Here is a 19,896-nt window from a genome sequence, read left to right on the forward strand (position 1 = left end):
ATTTGAGAAATGAGAAGTTCAGGAAGGGCTTTCTGACCTTCTCCCTGAAATAGGTCATGAAACTCTCATGTGAGAGGTGCCCTCCTTATACCCAGAGGAAAGGAACAACCTTATCTCTGAGATGAAAGAGGGGGAGGAATCAGAATGAACAGGCCTTGCTTAGTTTCCCCTTCTATCACACTTTTCCACAACTTTCCATGCTTCATCAAACCTGGCATAAAAACACTCAGGCATAACCACTTCCTCAGGTCTTCATTTCCTTGTGAAGACTCTCATGCTACACAAAACTTATATTAAATAAATTTTTATGCCTTTTCTTATTAATCTGTTTTTTTTTTTTTTTTTGCTATAGGGGCCCTAGCCAAGAATTTAAAAGGGTATGTTTAAAAAAGAATTCAATTGAGTAAATTTTTAAGATCTTATTGGGTTTATTCAATGATTCATAAATTGAGCAGCATCCAATCTAGCAGATAAAAAGGAGTCCAAGGAGCTGTATGCAACACATGACATTTATAGGCAGAAGGGAGCAGGAACAAGGGTGTTATACCAGGCAGAAAAGCAGGTTGCTTATTGCAAGGTCCTTTTCTTCTAGGGGATTGCCAAGGGTCTATCAGCCAGATGGCCTAACTAGTACTGATCAAGTAATTCCTGATCAGTTTGAAGTTCAATTTCTGGAAAAGCTGAAACTCTAATTAAGTCTCAGCTTGGTCATGGACTTAGCATAAGCAACTCCATTTTGTATCTGTTGTCTTATTTTTAATGCTTTTTTGTTTTATTTTGTTTTTAGAGAGACGAAGAGAGAGAGCATGCATGAGCAGGGGGCAGGGCGCAGACAGAAGGAGAGAGAATCTTAAGAAGACTTCAAGTTCATAGTGGAGCCCAATGCGGGGCTCAATCTCATGACCCTGAGATCAGGACCTAAGCCAATATCAAGAGTCAGAAGCTTAACCAACTGAGCCACCCAGGTGACCCTGCTGTCTTGTTTTTAACAAGTAAAAGGAAAAGATATTTTTTCCTCCTTTACGTAATCAAGAATTTGCTTTAAATAAATGTCTATTGTTGGTATACATATTTGAAGATTTTTCCTCAAGTCCATATTGTACTGAACTTTCTAACTCATCCCAATGTGACTCTGATGGTTACTTTGCCTTTGCATTTTACCATAGAAGTGCTGAATATTTCAATGGCTGCAAAATGCTGACAGAAAGGTAGAAAGAGCAACGGAGATAGTTAGAAATTATGGTGTTATGTTAAAATAGTGACAAGAGGGAAAAATTGCAAGGGTAAATAGAAATAAGATTGAATTTCCTTTCTAAAAGGAAAAAGGTCTTTTCTCCCCCTCCTTTTCTTAGAACATTCCTAGAGAAAACCTGCATTTGTAAAGAATCCCTCTGTCTTTTTGATATTCACGCAAACTTATTAAAGGCTAAATAAGCTTCTTGGCAGAATTAAAACCCAGGAAAAATTTTTAGCAGCGCGTGGGAGCCATGTCTTTTCAATGTCAACATCAAGATAGTGCCCCATCTCCCTGTCACTGTGGGAATCCAGACGAGGCACCTCAAGTACCTTCTCATCATGGATGTATGAGAATTTTCCTTTTTCCTTCAGAAAGAGGCCGTTAATGAGCACAGATGGCCACCCCGTTGGCACCCGTGAGCAAGGGTTTATGTTGGACCCTTGCTCACGGGTGCCAACGACCCCAGTGATCAGGTCAATGCAGAGTGAACTTTGAAAGTACATACAGCGAATGGGACGGTTAGGTCCTTGCACCTGAAAAGTGCTCATACCTGAGAACAGCATTGTATCTGCTTGGCTACATGAAAGTGGTGGGATTTCTTTTCTGTCTTAATAATTTTATTTAGTAATTTTACTTAAAGTAGCAGATAACCTGTGACACAGCCCAGTAGGGGTTAATACTCGGTAATACAACTTCCTTTTTTGGCATTCGTAGGGAGGGTTTCCTAGGTGGGCAGATTTTTATTTCTATTTTTAAGATGTTAATTATTTATTCATGAGAGACATAGAGAGAGAGTCAGAGACATAGGCAAGGGGAGAAGCAGGCTCCTCACTGGGAGCCCAATACGGGACTCGATCCCAGGACCAGGATTACAACCTGGGCCACAGACGCTCCACCACTGAGCCATCCAGGCATCCTCAGATTTTTATTTTTAAAAATGTTTTCCTCAACAGGGCAAGAATCTGCCTTCCATGTTACTGTGGGGGACTGTTTTACCAAATGTTTTTTTGTGACATAAAATGGACCCAGCAGTATGTTTCCATACTGCCCACCACCTAGCCAGTGATGTTTCCAGTTTTCACTTCCATCTCAAGGAGCAAATTTTTGTGTTAGAGTAGGATAGATTATGATGTAGTGATAAGTAAACCTAAATATCTCATTGACTTAATGCAATTTTTTAAAAAATTTTATTTATTTGAGAGTGACCAATTGAACAAGCAGGAGTGGGGGAGGGGCAGAGAGAGAGGGAGAAGCAAACTCCCTGCTGAGCAGGGAACCCAATGCAGGGCTCTATCCCAGGACCCCGGGATCATGATCTGAGCTGAAAGCAGATGTTTGGCTGACTGAGCCACCTGGGGGGGCCCTGCAATTAAGTTTCTTCCTTGCTCAGGGTATTGGTTTAGTGCAGGTCAGGGGAGTTAAGGGGGCTCTGCTCAATGGAGTCAAGAGGCTGTTATTACAACAGACTTAGGTAGCTTACAAACAACAAATATTTATTTCTCACAGTTCTGGAGATTCAGAAGTTCAATATCATGATGGCGGCAGATTTAATGTGGTGCCTGGTGAGAGTCTCCTTCCTGCTTCATAGATGGCTGTATACTCACATGGTGCCAAGGGACCAGCGATCTCTCTGGGAATCTTTTATAAGAGCACTGATTCCCTTCCTGAGGACTCCACCCTTATGACCGATCATCTCCCAAATGTCCCACCTCCTAGCACCATCACGTGGTGGATTAGGATTGTAACATATGAATAAGGTGGGGGGTGGGGTGCAGTCTACAGCAGAACCTAGGAATGCAGGTTCTTTCACATGGTACTCTCCAACAGGACCACTGGTCTCAGAAGCAAGAACTGCAAGCCGAATTGCCAGATCTCTAACCCAGAAACTTGTCACCTGAGAATCTTGGAGTCTGTGACCTTCGACAAGTCATAGAAGAGAAATCAGCCACAGGCTTCAGCCCCTGCTAGAACCTCGAGGACAGAGTCATGTGGGCTCTTGTGAATTCCAGAACTGATGTTGGAAGCCCAGGAAGATCCTTAATTGGGTTTGGGACCCAGCAGCCCAGTCATGGAGTCTGGAGAGACTTGTGGGATGAGGGCTCACCTAAGCAAGGAATCTGACATCAGAAACCTTAGGTTCAAGGCTTGGCTTACATCTGACTAGTCATGTCCCTGAGTGTCCATAGAAATGGGTACCCTACGGGGACACCTGGGTGGCTCAGTTGGTTAAGCGGCTGCCTTCAGCTCATGTCATGGTCCCAGCATCCTGGGATCGAGTCCCGCATCAGGCTCCCTGCTCAGCAAGGAGTCCACCTCTCCCTCTCCCCTCTACCCCTCCCCCTGATCACATTCTCTTGTGCTCACTCTCTCTCAAGTAAATAAATAAAATCTTAAAAGAAAAGAAAAAGGAAATGGGTACCCTACAGGCTGCATGAGATGGTTTCAAGACTTTAAGGAAGGTGATGCTTGGGAAGATGTTTTGAAAGTACAAAGCACAAGACAAATACTACTTAATATGACTCATCCTGCTTCTGCAGAGCACATCCTCCACTTGGCCAACAGCTCAATTCCATTCAAAGATCAGGGTGGAGTAGCCCACTGCAGTTCCTTCCAGCACTGTAAGGTGGGATTCTAGCTAGACAAAATCCTCCCTCAGGGACTCCTTGGAGGCCCCCTCCAAGGTTCTAAGGCTGCCAGTCCCAAAATCTGGGAGGTTTTGTAGCTCATGGATCCACCACGTGGTGATGGAAAGACCCAAAAAATGCTTCCAGGAAGGCTTTCTCGGCAAACACGGGACAAAGTCTGGACCCTATGCTCCACCTCTGGCCCAGCTCCAAAAGTTAGAATCCTCCTTAGCCCTCTGTCTTCACCCCACCTGTCCTCAGCCCTGACTTTGGGATTTCTCTGCATCATTATTTTATCCCTTACTTGCTAACTGAAGCTCCTACTGTGGGGCCATGTGTCCCAGACTATGGCCTTCTGCCTCAGTACTGTTTCCCAGAGCTGGACGAGAGGGGGAGAAACCACCAAAGAGAAGCATCTTGGTTTCAGCACAACTGACCTTAAAAATAATGTCTCCTAATGTCTGTGGGGGAACACCAGCTGGGGTGATCAGGAGTCTGGAGCGTCCCTTCTTCTGCCATAGGCCAGCTGGGGAGCATTAGCTGAGATTTCCCCTCTCTGGGTTTGCATCTATAAAAGGCAGGTCTGGACACAGTGGCCACTGCTGTAATTCTGAGATAGGGAGCTGAGGGGCAGGAGAAGCAGCAGGTGAATGTCCAGCTGGCTGACTCCCACGGGGATGGGCCTGGGCTCCTCCTTCCTCCGAGGCTTTAGCAAGGACTCCCCATCTATGCCTCTACCCTCTCCTTCTACCAGGACAGACACCTGGTGACAATCTGTTCGCAGGGTCATCCGTCTGAGGCAGGAGAGACTAGGGGAGCAGGACCCCAAGCCCTAGTGGAAGGTGGCTGTGCCTTTGGCTGTTGGCCTGAGCCCTCCTGCAACCCCTACGTGGGGCCTTGGACTCTCAGCTCCCAGATCCCTTGAATATCAGTCTCCCTCTTCTTGTCCACAGGTCCCCACGATGGAGTGCCTTGGTTCACCTCCCCCACCCCTCTGCTCCAAAGCCCTCTGGGAGTTGAATTCAAGTACTATTTGAATAATTTACTGGGAAGTTGACACTCAAGCACACATATTTTATTTTCATAGAATGCGCCCATGAATACTTTACAGTGTAATAGCCTAGAAGTCTTCCAGCAGGACTTTCCTGTCCCACGGAAGGGCGCTGGGCCCTCTGGGCTCCTTGGGGTCGGGAGGGGCGCTGCACCCAGGTCTCCGGCAGACACATGTTCAGGAAAGAGGGCGTGTTCGTGTTCGGGATGGAAGGTGTCCCTTGTGGGACTTTCACCGACTTACAAGCGCCATCTGGTTTAGCTCAGAGTGCAATTACTGGCGATTTCTTTGGCATCTAACCCATTGCTGGGACAGCATTCCAGAAAGAACGTGGGCACTCTGCTGTCTGAGCAGGCTTGACAAAGAACACAACCGTGAGGGAACATCTACAGAGGCCCCATCCAAAGTGCACACATGGAGTCCTGGGGCTGCAGAGGGTGGGGGAGGCCACTATTATCCTCCTGGGGCAGCTTTGGGGAGAGTCATTAGAGCAGGCGGCTCCCCTCTGGGGTTCAGGCCACTGTCCACCATACCTGGACTCTTTGGTTTTGCCTGGCGGCTCCTCCTTCCCTCTCTCCCCCCAGCCCCTCATTTGTGCTCCCTGACTCTGAGCACTGAGGTCACTCAACCTGGGACTTCTCCCATCTGTGAAGGGACAGATCCTCTCTACCCAAGGGAGACTTCCAGAATGGTGCCTGCTCAGCCTTCCTACAATCCAGGGTCATCAGGGGAAATAAGCCAGGGTGGGGAGGGTGGAGACTCGCTGTTGGTGGGAGACTCCGGGGTCAAGCTATCTGGGGACCATGGCAGGTTAGCAGTGGTGTGCAACCAGAAACAGGCCCTACGCTCTATCCACTGCCCCCAGACGCTGCCTCCTGGACGGGGCGGCCCCCCTCCATCCAGGAGCCACCTGGATGGTCCATCCCAGCCAGCCACCCAGACACCGGGCGTTCAACCAGGGCAGTGGGGCGCTCCACACCACCCCCAAGGCCTCCCCTCCCACACCTCCTTCCCTCCCACCTGGCATCTCTCCTCCCTTCGGTCTGGTCTCCTGGGCGCCGTTACTCCTCCTGCAGCAGGGGCTCCCGGTCCCCCTCCTGCACCCTGTCGTCCTCCTCCTTCTCCATGCAGCCCACGGTGGCCGCCAGCCCAGCGCCCACGCCGCCCCCGACCACGGCGGCCCCCGTGGCCCCCACCGCGGCCCCCGCCGCCACCATCCCGGCCTCGGCGGCCAGCGCGGCCGCTGCCATGCCCGCGCCCACCACGCCGCCCGCCAGGCCCATGAGCCCCGCGCCCACGGCGCCGCCCACGGCGGCCAGGTGGCCGCAGAAGCGCATGGTGTAGGAGTCCATGAAGACCTTGGCCTCGGCCTGCAGCTCGGCCTCCAGCGCCTCCAGGGTCTGCTCCCTGCCCTGGCACAGCAGGGCCGCCCCGTGGCGGGCCAGGATGGCGTCCTTCTGCGTGGACAGCAGGTTGCGCATGGTGTCGGGCAGCACCCGGAGCGCAGAGAAGATGCGCTTGGTGGCCACGTCCTGCGGGCGGGGAGAACGGCGGCGCGCTCAGCCCCCGCCCAGCCCGCGCTCAGCCCCCGCCCAGCCCGCGGCCCGCGGCCCTCACCTGCTGCCGCACGTACTCCTCGAACTCCTTCTTGGCGGCCTCCACCGTCCTCAGGTCGTGCAGCTGGGCGGCCATCTGTCCACGGCAAAGCCAGGCTGCCTCCCTCCGCCCGCCCCCGCCCTCGTCCGCACCCATCCCAGGGCCCACGCACCCGGCCCCCCAGGCCCTCCCCGGGGGGCCCCCTGTACCTCATCCGCGGAGGCGAACCCGGGCCCCGTCCTCCCCATCCAGCCCGAGAGGTTCTGCGGAGACAGCAGGGGAGGGGTCAGGGTGGGGGGGCGTCGGGGGTGGGGAGGGATGGGGGTGCAGGTGGGGGGCGCACCTTGATTTCCTGAGCTAACTGCTGCCCCGTGAGCAGGCGTCTGTCCCCCCTGGCCACGGGGCGGCCCTCACTCCAGTACCCCTGGCAGCGGCTCTTGGCGTGCTGGGGGGCGGCGCTCAGCACATCGGCCACGTAGGCGGAGAGGTGCCCCAAATCGTCATCTGTGTCTGAGGAAGAGATTCCTCATGCTGAGGAGACCGGGGGCTGAGCAGGATCGGGCTTTGGGAGGAGAAAGGGTGTCAGAGGCAGGGCGCAGCTCGCTAGGGCGGGGGGGCCGAGGAGGGCAAGGTGTGGAGGCCTTGCTCCGGGGGACACTCACCGCCTGGGCTGCCCTGGCCTCTGGTGGCCCACTGCCGCGCCGGGGTGGGCAGGAGGTAACAGCGGGCTCGCCTCCCTTGGAGCAGCTCCTGAACCTTGGGGTACTTGCCAGAGGATTTCTGGGGGACGGATGGGGGGACCTCTGAGTTAGGGACCAGACTCCTGTTCCTGGCTCGCCTGCAGGCCCCCTCCCGCCCCCTCTCACCTTCTGCCCAGTTCCCCCCACCTGCCCCTCTGCCCCTCTGTCTGTACCCCTCACCTGGATCATGTCACCCACACGGCCCAGCCCTGCCTTGCTGGAGTAGGATGAGTCCCGAACTAAGAGATCCAGGTGCTGGAAGAGAAGGGGGCCTGACACCAGCAGCCGTGGGGGTGTGAGGGTCTGGGGTGACAGGTCCAGGAACGGGTGTCTCACCTGGATTGGCACCATCCCATAATGCCTGCCCATCACCTCGGCCACATGGACAAACATCTGGGGATGAGGCACCAAGGGTCATGGCTGGGTCACTGCAAGGACTCTGGCTCTCTCCCTTCTGGGCTGGCTAGGGGGCCCCCCTTCCTGCCCCTCCCTACCCTCCCCACCCTCCCCATCCCCCACACTCCCAGCTCTAGGACTCCCCTGCCTCCCCCAACCAGGCCTTCAAACCCACCAGCCCAGCTCCAGGTCATGAACTCCTAGGCCAGAACCAGAAGGCACCCAATTAGGGCTGGTCCAGTCCCTTGGCCTTATGGTCACGGCAGGGATAAGATGGCACCCCAAGACCAAATTTTCTCCTCACCTCCAGATATTCCAGGTCTGTATCCTTCAGCTCCGGAGAGGTATTGAGGATCTGGAACCAAGGAGAACAAGATGGAAGAGGGTCTGCAAAGGCAAAGAGATACTGGGAAGACCCCGGTGAGGAAGGAGCTCACAGGCCGACTGTGGAGCTGGGACTTGGGAGACACCTGCCTGGGGGCCTCCGCAGCCTGCAGGGCTTGGGCTGCCCATGAGGGACAGCAGGCAGCCCCAGGAGTGGGCCTGCTGACCTTCAGCTGCTCATGGGGAACTTAGACTTCCCTTTGGAACAAACCGTGTTCCCACCTTCACTGACTGGGGGCATCCCTCCCCTGCAGGGGCAACCCCAGAACCTGTGGGGACCCCAGACACACAAGTCTATGAGATCAGGGTCACCGTCCCAAGCACTCCCAGGGCCAGCCCAGGCTGACATGTGCCCTTCTGGAGAAAGCTAAGCTGGAGCGGGGCCCATGGGGTGGGGCACCAGGTCACAGCGCCCTCACCTGGTAGGAGCTCAGCATCGTGGTGAGGGCACAGAGCTTAGTCCGCGTTTCTCTGCTCAGCTCTGGGCTCATGGCATCCCCTGTGTCCACCAAGAACACGGCCACCTGTATGGGGGGAGGGGCAGGAGGGAGATGAACCACGGGGTCAGGCCTGCCTCACTCCTCCACATGCTCCCCCCAGCCCTGCCTTTGCCCACCCCTCGTCTTCCAGTCCTGCCCCCAAAGCTTTCTTTCTCCATTCCCTTCCCCTTCATCTCTGCTCTCTGCATGTCCCAGCCTCTCCACCCCCCACCCCTGCCGCAATCTTCACCTCCTCTGCCTTTTATGTCCCTCACCTTCCTCCCCTCCTTCCCCAGCAGGAAAGGGTGGCTCCACATCCATATGCCCCTGGTAAGGCTATTGGCACCCCACCTGAACCCCTGCAGGGACCCTCCTCCTCTCGGCCAGCCGCCCTCCCCTGACTCCTGCAAGGCAGAAAAGAAAGCATCAGTTGGTCCATCCGGCCCCCATTCCCCTCCCAAAGCCAGGCTGAGGCCCCTGACCTGCCCCTCCCCAGCCCCCTGCCCCAGCCCTGCCCTCACCAGGCTTGGCAGGCCCCGGAGCAAGTGGTTGAGAAGGAAGGTCTTCCCTGAGTGCTGCTCCCCCAGGACAGCAAGGAGGCAGACAGGGGTGTCCCTGGCCAGGGGGTGCTTCAGGCAGCGGTTGATGGCTCCCATCCTCAAGATGAGGCCTCCAGAGGCATTGATTCGCACCAGCAGCAGTGGCTCTGCCCTCACAGCACAGGTCTCCTGCGTCAGGAGAAAGAAGTTTCCCTGAGCATCCAGGTCATGCAAGTGGGTCCCCAAGTGTGGTGTGCATCTGACACCATCCCATAATAAGACTGTGTTCCCCCAAACTGTGTGCCCCACCCTGACATCCTAGAATAGAGCCAAAGCCACCGGTCCCATCTTGGATCAGACCTGGGTTGCTCCATGCCCCACACCCCACACCGAGGCCTGGTCCCTGGACCTGCAGCACGGCGGGCAGAGGCCTCTGCGGCAGGAGCTTCATCTTCTCCCCCAGACTCCGGAGGCCCCTCTTCTGCTTGCATATCTTCCGGCACTCTGGACAGCAGGGCGGCTCACAGCCCGGGACGCGGTGTGTGCTGAAGCACCGCGTACAGAAGTCATGGCCACAGTCCAGCGAGATGGGTTCCCGCAGCCTTTCCAGACAGATGGAGCAGGCGGGGAGCTCCCGGGGCACCGCGGGCCGGGACCCCAGGCCCAGCTCCAGCTTGGGGAATGGCGTGTGGGACCTGGGAGGCAGAGCGGGCTGTTGGGAGCAGCATGTGGGGTGCAGGGATACGGGCCGGGAGTGTGGGGGGCAGGGTGCTCCCGGAGAGGGCATGCTCTGCCCATCCCTCACTTGCACCCCAGAGCCTGGGGCCCCGGGGTGGGGGCAGCAGAGCAGTGGTGACAGGGCTCCCGACAGGCAGAAGCTGCCACACGGCCACCGTGCATCCGTGGGCAAGCTCCTGCACTGACTGATGTGGGCCCCCGTTTCCGAACGGCCCAGAGGAGAGGTAGCAGCCGTGCTCCCGGGGCCCATGTGGGGCGCTCCCTGCCCGGTGCCAGGCGCGAATGCTCATGAAAGCCCTCTCCCACAGCCTTCCACTGCCAGGGCTCCCACAGGGGGCTGGAGCCCCAGGGGTGGTGCCTGCACACACACCGTGGGGCCGGGAGGAGAGGGCGGGAGCCTGCCCGTGTGGGGCAGTGGGCTCTGGTTCTCCCAAGATGCCTTCCGCTCTCCCTCCTGGAGCTGGATTTGGTCTCAGGCAGTGCCCACTGGATTCTCCCCGGCCCCTTCCAGTCCGGCACCCAGCTTCGGGCCTCCCCTGGGGCAGCCTGCGGGAGGCCGGTGGCTGCGGGGCCTTGGAGCAGTCCTGTGGGCAGGCCCTGCCACTTACCAACTGTTGCGACTGCTTCCCATGAAGCTCCGTTTTCTCTCCTTGGAGACAAAATTGGGGGGGGGGGGATAAAACATTATCTAGAAGAGAATCCAGATTTCTGTCTTCCTCCTGGGTTTCAGTGGCCCCCATCCCCTCTCCGCAGACCCATCCCTCGTCCCCAGATGGCCTCTTCCCCTCCCCGCCCTCCCCCCAAATCTCAGGACCCAAGACTTGCCTGCTTGCCAAGCCGGTGACAAAAGGAGATGATTGACAAGGCGGACCTCGGCATGGGGGGCTGGGAGTGAGGAGAGGTCTGCAGGCAGAGACAGGAGGAGGCCCGAGGCAGGGACACTGGGCTGCAGCAAGGATGGCTTTCCTCCTGGAAGGGCTGGCTGAGCTGTGGCAGGTGGAGGGGGTGGGGGATGGTCTCCCCAGAGGAGCCGACCCAGACTCGTCAGCGCTGGAAAATAGATGTGACAGTCGGGAAAGAGGAGGCTGCCTCTGGACTCACCCCAGGGGGAGGAGACAGGACTGCGGGAACCAGGGCTCCGGAGGAGGGAGGGACCGAGCCAGGCCCAGAATCCCTGGCAGAGGCTGGGATGCAGGCAGCCCGAGATGGTGAGTCGCCATGGAGACGGAAGGGAAAGATAAGGACAGGGAGGGGGAGGAGGGATGGAGAGAGAGGAGCAGTATGGGTGCCGGGCAGAGACGGAACCATGGGCAGGCACTGTCCCTACTGGCCCAGCCAGGGTCCTCCCAGGGCCACCGGCACGGTGTGCAGGAGAGGTGTGGGAGACGGAGGATGGCACCGCCGGAGCTGACCTGGAGAGGGGCAGGGAGCCTCCCTCCCTTCACTGGAGGAACATTTTGCTGAGCGCCCTTGCAAGTGGGGCTCCAGGATGCCAGCGTATCGCACGTGGCCCTGCGCATCCCCTCCACCCAGCTTTTCCCAGCCCCCCTGACTTCTCTGACATTGGCTGTGTGTCCCTGGGTCTCTTCCCCTTCCACTGGCTTTCACCCTGCTTCGAGCTTGTGACTGTCACCTCTGGACCTTCTAACCGCTTCTTAATTGGGCTCCTCCCATCTGCTCCCCAGTGCACAGCCAGCATAATCCCCCACCCCACCCCACCCCCCACACTGGCCATGGCTCCCTCCTACCATCAGATCAAAATTCCAAGCCACCTGACCTGTGTCTGTGGGCCTGAAACTTCCTCTCCAGGCTTGGCCCTCCTTCACCCTTCTCTGCTTTCTGCACCTTGACTCCATGTTCCCCCTGCCTGCAGCGGGGCGCCCCCTCCTTCCTCCTGAGAGACCCTTGCAGGCCCAGCTCAGATGCCATCCCCTTCCGGAGCCTCCTTGCCTCCCCCTTCCCTTCCCAATTGGAGGTGATCTTGCCCTCAGGTGGCTCATGGTCAGAACACCTGATTCTGATTGGTTCCGAGAGGCCGAGGCTCTGGAGCCAGACTGCTCCAGGCTTGATTCCCAGCTGCCCTATATGAGCCAGGGACCCTGGGTGCTTCCCTTTGCTCTTTTGAGCTCTGAGGGGTCAAGTACATACAGAAAGCCACTTGCCCAAGGGAAGTTATTCTTAAGCCTTAGGTGCTAGGATGCAGGGGCGGGCGGGCGGGGGCGGGGGGGGGGCGGCGGAATGGATTCACCTGGAGGGGTCCAGTATCTGCCTGTGGCTCAGGTCATGACCCTGGGGTCCTGGGATCGAGTCCCACCTCAGGCTCCTACTTCAGGGAGCCTACTTCTCTTTCCCCTTCTGCCTGCCACTTCCCCTGCTTGTGCTCTCTCTTTCTCTCTCTCTCTCTGTCAAATAAATAAATAAAATCTAAAAAGAAAATTTTCTTTTCAGGGCAAAAAATTTCAGTTCCATGTGGGTTATGGGCAACATTTGTTTTGGCCTATCTGCTCTGACTGGGAAGGAGATTTCCCCAAGGTCAAACTTCCAGAGCCTGGCAGGTAAGCCCAGGAGGGGATACTAACAGGTGGGCCCAGTGCCCCTGCCACAGACCACTGTGTCTGGAAAGGAAAGGAGGAAACTCTGCTCTGCTCAGCTCCTTGTTTCCTAGCAGGTGAGGATACCATGTGGGTCCCTCACAGTACCCTCGGCCCACCCTGGGGACTTATAGGGTCAGGAGAGGACACACTGAGCCAGGCCTGGCCCCACAAGGTAGACAGGCCTCTGGGGAGGGCTCCTGGGAGCTGAGCCCACAGGAAGGGGCTGGGGCAGGAGGGTGGTTCTGGGTTTCAGGAGCTGGAGCTGTAGAGAGGGAGTGAGTTTGTTCCTTCATTCACCCAACAAACATCGTGGTTCCTCCCTCTCTGCGGGGCCTGCTCCCAGTGGCCCTGCTTAGGCTGCTGACCTCCTGACTTCTGGCTCCAGCTTCTGGCCTCAGAAGAGGTGAGAGGTAGTCAACAATACAGTCTCCCAGACTGGGACGCTATTTGAGAAGGCTTCTGGGTCCCCTGATGTAGGCAGTAGCTTCTTCACACACACACACACACACACACACACACACACTTGCTTGCCTGTGCGCCAGGGCCTCGTTTTGGTGCACACTTACATATGAGCTCAGACTTACTTGTATGTACACACACGCAAGCCACACGATCCTACCCACACGCATTGTTCACGCACCCCGCGTCCATAAACTTCCCCTCAATAACACAACCTGTGTGAGAGGTACTATATTACTCTCATTTTACAGATGAAGAAACGGGCCAGGGAGGCTAAGTCACTTGCACAAGGTCACACAGCCATTGGTGGCAGAGCTGGAATCCAAACTCAGTCAGGCTCCTGCATTCAAGCTCTTAACCACTACATTCTATGGTTTTCTCAGGCAGAAATCATGCAATTATAATAAGCCTGGAAAGCACTTTGTGGTCTTGCTGCGTCTTGGTGTGCAGTCATTTACTTCAAAGAAGGAAAGAAAATTGGCCTAGTCCTGGTCTAGGTGGAGATTGGAATTAGGAATGTGGAAACTGGTTCTGACCCCAGCTTGCTAATTGTCTCTGGGCCTCAGTTTCTTGATGTGTAAGTGGAAGAGGGCTCGATGAGACCAGAAGTCCCTTCTTTTGGAAAGTTCTGCTTCCTCTCCTGCCTCCCTGGCCTGAAGCTTCCAGAAGGCGTGGGGAAGGCTGGCACTCACCAGGAAGCCTGGCACAGTAGGCAGCAGTGAGCACTGGATCTCTCCCCTTCTGGACTCCCTCCTCTGTGCTCCTAGGAACCACCTGGATGCCCTGAGCACTGTCAGCGAGGTGCAGGCCATGTGGGGGATCACCACACTTCCCTCCCCATCGCTGTGGTGCTGGTGGAGGGGCTAGGGATGGGCCTTTTCTGGGAAGATCCAGCCCTTTCTACCCCCTGGACTCTGCCCAGCTGCCCCACAGCACTTCCTGCTGGGTGACTGGCTGAGAGAAAGTGAAGAAAACAAGCCCACAACCGGGGCTGAGGTGACATCCTTCCATCTGTCTCCACCCTGAACCCAGGTACACTGTTCTCCACCCTCACCCCCAAGCCGCTCCTGGCCCCCTTCCCTCTCCACCCACCCACAGCCTGAGCCTCAGCTTACCTCACCAGCCCTGCATCCCTGCCCTCTCTCTCCATGCAAAGAGCTCTCTCTGGTTGCCAAGGCAAGAATCTGTCACTCCTTGTCTTCCACTTCTCCTACAGCTTCTTCCTCCTCCATAGTCTCTCCAGCAGACTTGTGTGCCACTCCTGGACTGGGAAGTCCGTGAAGGTCTCTACTGCAGGTGTTCCCAGGAGAGCCCAGAGACCCTGATCATTGAGTACTATGTGTGTACTGACTCCACCCAATGTGTCCCAGAGGCCTGCCAGGTGAGTGAGGAGTCCAGTCACCCAACCATCCATGTATCCATCCACCCATCCATCCACCCATCCATCCATCCACCCATCCATCCATCCATCTATCCATCCATCCATCCATCCATCCATCCATCCATCCATCCATCCTCCATTCCTCCAACCTTCCATTAGGCATGCACTGATTATCTACCCATTCATTATCCACTTATTTACTCATCTACCCAGTCAGCCACACACTCATGCATTATCCATCATTAATTCTTTCACATATGCACAATTCATTTCCTATATTCTTTCACCCACCCATTCCCCAGATACTCATCCATACATCTTCCCATTCATGCACATATGCATGATTTCCTCCATTTACCCACTCATCCACTCCTGTACCCACCTGCTGCTCCATCTATCTATCCCCCCACCCACCGGCCCCACCCATCCACCCACCTGCTCCCCAACCACCCACCTACCCACTTATCCATCTTTTGGCCAACATTCAACCTTGCCTCTGTCCATCCAATCATCCATTCTTCATCCAGTCTATCCATCCATATTGCAAAAATATATTAAGCACTCTATGCCAGGCATCATGCTGGCCCTGAGAATAGAATGATGCACCTCATGGTGCATCTAGTGTAGTGGGTGAGGCAGAGAAATCATTAGACAAGTCCTGGGTGATAAGCTCTTTGACAAGGGTGAGCAAGAGGTGAGCCAGGAGGACCAAACAAAAGCAGATCACATAGATCTGTACATCTGGGAAGGCATCTTCCATGAGGCAATGCCCAAGCTAAGCCTGAAGGATGAACACAAGTTGGCCTGCAAAGCTATGAGAGTGAGATGACAACACTTCTGGCAGGGACGCCAACACCTGCAAGGATCCAGAAGTGCAAGATAAAGAGCCTAGCTTATGTAGCTTGTGAAGCAAGGAGAGGCAAGGGGAACAGGGGCCAAGGCACACAGGGGCATGCTACCCCCCCCCCCCATCTTTTGGCATCATTCCTCATGCCCTGCCCCACAGGGCTCTCTTGCAGGACTCAGGAACCCATTATCCTGTCAAGCCAATAGCCCCTGGGTGCTGTTGGGTATGATGAGCCAGGGAGGGCAGGTGCAACAGAATCCCCAACTGCCCTGGTGCACATGCCAGCATGGCTGCCTCCATGCCCTTGCTCTCACCCTGTGTGAGCCTGGCCCCCTTGTGTGAGCATCACAGACCTGGCCCATGCAGCTGGGCTCAGAGGTCAGGCCTCCTTTAGCTGAAGGACAGCAGTGGGACAAGAGCCAGACCAGAGACAGTGGGGTTGAAAGGACGTGCCAGCTCCCCCAGCACCTGTCATACTTGGCTGGCATCTGCTAGTTTTGAATAAAGATCAAGATAAGGCCAAGCATGGTGGAGAGAAAACAAGGTATCCGCTACATGGACAGCCCCTCCCAGGATCCGTCAGTCCCCTTTTGGCACAGGTGGCCCCAGCCCTGCCCTGAGACACACCCTTGGATTGCAAGGCCCATTGCAGGACACAGCCCAGATGCCCAAAACCCTGATGACATGGGGGAGGCTGCCACCAGCTCAGGCAGGAGGCCACATGTTCCCCATCCAACTGATGGCCATGCTTACAAGTGGCTTCTAGCTTCGACCTCTGTGTTCAGAGCTGGAAGGAGCAACAGTTAGCAGGGAGGGACACCAAGGCCAGTCCCTGAACTCTACAGCTGGGCAGGAGACCGTCCAGATGCTTGAGAGGCCAGGCCCACGTGTAGCTGTTCATGATCCTGACCCTTAAGCCTGGCCACACCCCTCTCTGCTTGCCAGCTTCTGGAACCTCGTGTCAGCAGCTAGAGGAAAGTCTGGGCTCCCCAACCTCCTTCTCAAAGCTCCCATCATCAATTTGATCCTAGGCTTCCTGAAATAATTTTCATATTTAAAAAAAAAATCCAACATTTGCTTAAGCAGTTTAGGATCTACAACATGTTGCCACATGAGCTGCCTCAATTGACTCCCCACCGCAACACAGTGATTATTAGCCCCATTTTTGGGATGGAAAACAGGTTCAGAAGGCTGAGGAGACCTTCAGTGCCAGCCCTGGCAGGAGGAAGCAGGCTCCCCAATCCCCAGGCCTGTGGTACCCCTTCAACTGGCCCACCAGGTCCTGTGTCCTGTACTGTGTCCAGAGGGTCTCTCCACGTCCCACCTCCACACCTTTGCCTCTGCCACTCCCCAGCCTGGGACACCCTCGCCATTCTCACCCAGGTCCTCATTGGCTCAGGCTTCCTGCAGGGAACCTTCCCTACCCTTTTCTCTCCTTCCCTTTGTTTCTCAAAGTTAGAAAATGCCTCCTATGTGCCAAACAAGCATGGAGCTGGATGCAGGAGCTACAACTGGCCAATGGGGTCCCTGCCCCCGAGGAGCTCAGAGGCCAGGCTCAAACAAGCAGACAGGCAGCTGCCCATCACTGTGGTCAGTGCTGGTACAGAAGCCCTGGAACGGTGGGAGCCTGTTCTCTCCCAGATGTGGGGGCCACTGAGGCTCATTGTTGCAGGATGGGTGGGAGGTAACCCCTGAAAGATACTGGGGAAGGAGGGGGATTCAGGCCATGTGCAAAGGCCAGGATGGGTGGCATAGCATGGGCTCTGGAGTCTGAGCAGATGCAGGGTGAAGGCATCCAGAGTGCAGTCAGCAGAGCTCAGGTTGTAGAGCGCCGTGTAGACCCTCCACTTCCATGGCCATGGGAAGCATATATGATTTTAAGCAGGTGGCATGCGATCAGATCTGCGTCCCTGACCCATTACTTTGCCTGAATGGACTGGAGGAGACTGCTTATGGTTCTGGACAGCGACTTCTCTAAAGCACAGTATGTAACTAGTCCTCCAGCCAGCCCTCTAGTGACAGACCTCAGGGACATATCACGAACGTCTTGCTGTCACATGCAGTGCTGTAATGATTGTTCCTGTTCTGACACCACTTCCCGCCTGGAAGATCTGATCTGAGGATGTCCTTACCAACGCAGCGCTTCATCACACATTCTGGTCTTTGCCAACTGCAGCTGCACATGTTGAAAGACGCTTCTTGTAGTCCACTCGGCATTTCTAGTTTGCTCCAGCGTTTTGAGGCTAGCCATCTGTCTTGTTGACACAAACAGGTTTTTTTTTTTTTTCTTTTAAAGGGGAAGATTTAAAGCATCCTAAATATCCAGTTAAAAATAAATAGTTGATGATTATATAACTAAATTTAACCCAAGGTTACTTAAGTGAAGCTGTGTTGATTGCTGGGCACCCAGAGGCCTGTCCCTTGGACTGAGTTCATTCCTAATTCAAATTCAAGCTGTAACTAGGGTGCTGGGGTGGCTCAGTGAATTAAGCGTCTGAATTCTGATTTCAGCTCAGGTCATGATCTTAGGGTGCTGAGATTGAGCCCCATGTCCGTCTCTGGGCTGGGCATGGAGCCTGCTTGAGATCCTCTCTGGTTCTCTCTCTCCCCCTCAGCCCCTCACACCACCCCCCTGCACGTTTGCACTTCCTCTCTCTCAAAAAAAAAAAAAGAAAAGAAAAAGAAAAAGAAAAGAAAAGAAAAGAAACAAAAAGAGGGGCACCTGAGTGGCTCAGGTTGAGCATCTGCCTTTGACTCAGGTTGTGATCCCGGGGTCCTGGGATTGAGTTCCTCATTGGGCTCCCCGCAGGGAGCCTGCTTCTCCCTCTGCCTGTGTCTCTGCCTGTCTCATGAATAAATAAAATCTTTAAAAATAAATAAATAGAAACAACAAAATACAAAGAAGTAAAAAGAACTGAAGCTGTTACTGAATTTCTTGTAGGAGACATAGGAGGGTATGTGGCACCTGCTGGATGCCAGCCATGGGCCCTTGCTTCCAGCAGACTGAGCCTGGCCTCAGGGGCTCACCCTGAGGCCCACCTGGCATAGCTGGCAGCAACACCCGAGGCCCCTGCCGTGTGGGCGGTGGGCAGAGAAGGTCCCACAAGGAGCAACACTTCAAGTGGACCTTTGGAAAAGAGAAAACGAGGTGAGAAGGGACAACGGGGACTGTAGGCAGAGGAATCCTTGCAGGATTCCTGTCACTCTCTAGTTTGAGAGGTTAGTAACATTAATTAATGAAGTGATGCCAATACAGGAAATTGCATATTTTTAAAATTTAAAGTGGATGCTTTGAGCAACAAAAAATTTATTCGGTCTAAATGTGAGGCTCTCAGGAACTGGCCTGTGATAGGTCCTGTATGAATCTCTTGGGGCAGCCATAAAGCACCACAGAAAAGTGGTGGAGAGTAAGACACAGAAATTAATTTTCTGACAACTCTGCAGGCTGTAAGGCCAGGATCAAGGTATCAGCAGAGTTGGTTTTTTCTGAGGCCTCTCTCCTTGACCTGTAGACGGCCGCCTTCTCCTTGGGTCCTCACATGGCTTCTCCTTGTGAGTGTCCGTGTCTCAATTTCCTTTTCTTGTAAGGACACCAGTCATTGGATGATGGGTTACCCCAATGACTTCATTTTACCTTAATTATCTATTTAAAGGCTCCATCTCTGGGGCACCTGGGTGGCTCAGTCAGAAAGAAAAGCATGCAACTCTTAGTCTCAAGGTGGTGAGTTCAAACCCCACTTTGGGTATAGAGATAATTTAAATAAATAAACTTAAAAAAAAAAACGGTCTATCGCCATTCAAAAAAAGATAGAAAATTACACATATTTTTTAAACCCAGAAAAAATGGAAAAAAACTCCACCTCCAAATGTCACATTCTGAGACACTGGAGATTAATACCCAACATATAAATTTTGAGGGAACACAGTTCAGCTCATAACAGGCCTCCAAGTGGATAACTAGCATGTGAAGGTGGAGAGGGTGAGGAAAGAAGCCTGGAGGGGCTGGCAGGAACCAGAAAGGCCCTGGCTGCTATCAGGCTAAGGAAACTAGACTCTGTCCCCTAAAAATAAAACTGGGAACCAGAAGAGTGGAGTTTTCAGTAGAGCATTTGGAGCCTCATTCTGGCAGCTGGTGTGGAAAATCAGAAGGAGAGAGAAGCAGGGAGCCAGTCTGTGGGGGTTGGCAGGAGGGGCAAGAGGCACCTAGAGACTAGAGCCACCTCTTGTTACTCCTCACAACCCTCTGACCATGAGGATTAACCCTTCCCCCATTTTACAGATGAAGAAACTGAGGCTTGGAGGGGTTAAATAACTTCCTCAACATTCATGTCAGTTCTTTCACTGAAGTTTCAGCAGCTGAAATAGACAGGACTGGGGTGGCCCAACAGACATTTACTGAACGTAATGAAAAAGTAGAGAAGCCAAAATTAAAATATTAAGAAATAGAAAGGTGTGCTGCAAAGGCGGGGTCAAGCGGGATGTAGTTGGGGAGCACTAATTGATGTGGGGGACAGCGGGAGAGGAAGAGGGAGGTGACAGTGGTGATGCCAGGAGCCCCACAAGCGCCTTTCTGGAGGTTTGCACTGGCTGGCAGGAATCCTTGGTTGCTGGCAGCCAACCTACCCTCCTGCATCATCCCCCCAAAATCAGATTCTAGACTTGGCTCCAGACCCCTCCGCTCCCCTGCACCACCCCCTTTCCGACTCCCATGCCGCCTACCCAGGTCTGGAGCATCCAGGCGGTCAGCCAAGAAGCCGAGAGTTGTAGCCAGCTGGCCCCTGAGAAGCAAACTTCCCATCACAGACTCTGCCCAGCTGGCCCCAGATCCCCC

General features: G+C 54.6%; 1 protein-coding gene and 1 long non-coding RNA gene across 3 annotated transcripts; one reads left to right on the forward strand and one right to left on the reverse strand.

Moving 5' to 3' along the window:
* Positions 1-5,474: 5,474 nt before the first annotated feature.
* Positions 5,475-11,010, reverse strand: RNF112 (ring finger protein 112). Of its 2 annotated transcripts, none has more exons than XM_072730485.1 (14): positions 10,610-11,010; positions 10,393-10,433; positions 9,456-9,741; positions 9,029-9,235; positions 8,783-8,911; positions 8,448-8,552; positions 7,949-7,999; positions 7,585-7,641; positions 7,429-7,503; positions 7,171-7,288; positions 6,852-7,012; positions 6,718-6,771; positions 6,530-6,604; positions 5,475-6,444 (listed from the first exon to the last, which is right to left on the reverse strand). In XM_072730485.1, the coding sequence occupies exons 1-14, from the start codon at positions 10,661-10,663 to the stop codon at positions 5,974-5,976; spliced, it is 1,884 nt and encodes a 627-aa protein (XP_072586586.1). In that variant the 5' UTR covers positions 10,664-11,010; the 3' UTR covers positions 5,475-5,973. The 2 variants fall into 2 exon arrangements, with proteins under 2 accessions (XP_072586586.1, XP_072586585.1); XM_072730484.1 differs by having other exon boundaries at positions 6,852-7,018; positions 10,610-10,880.
* Positions 11,011-13,088: 2,078 nt separating this feature from the next.
* Positions 13,089-17,430, forward strand: LOC112924941 (uncharacterized). The gene is made up of 3 exons (XR_003235983.2): positions 13,089-13,869; positions 14,054-14,218; positions 16,521-17,430. It is a non-coding gene; the product is annotated as an uncharacterized lncRNA (long non-coding RNA).
* Positions 17,431-19,896: the final 2,466 nt, after the last annotated feature.

Source organism: Vulpes vulpes, chromosome 12 (assembly GCF_048418805.1).
Source record: "Vulpes vulpes isolate BD-2025 chromosome 12, VulVul3, whole genome shotgun sequence".
Taxonomy (NCBI): Eukaryota; Metazoa; Chordata; class Mammalia; order Carnivora; family Canidae; genus Vulpes; species Vulpes vulpes.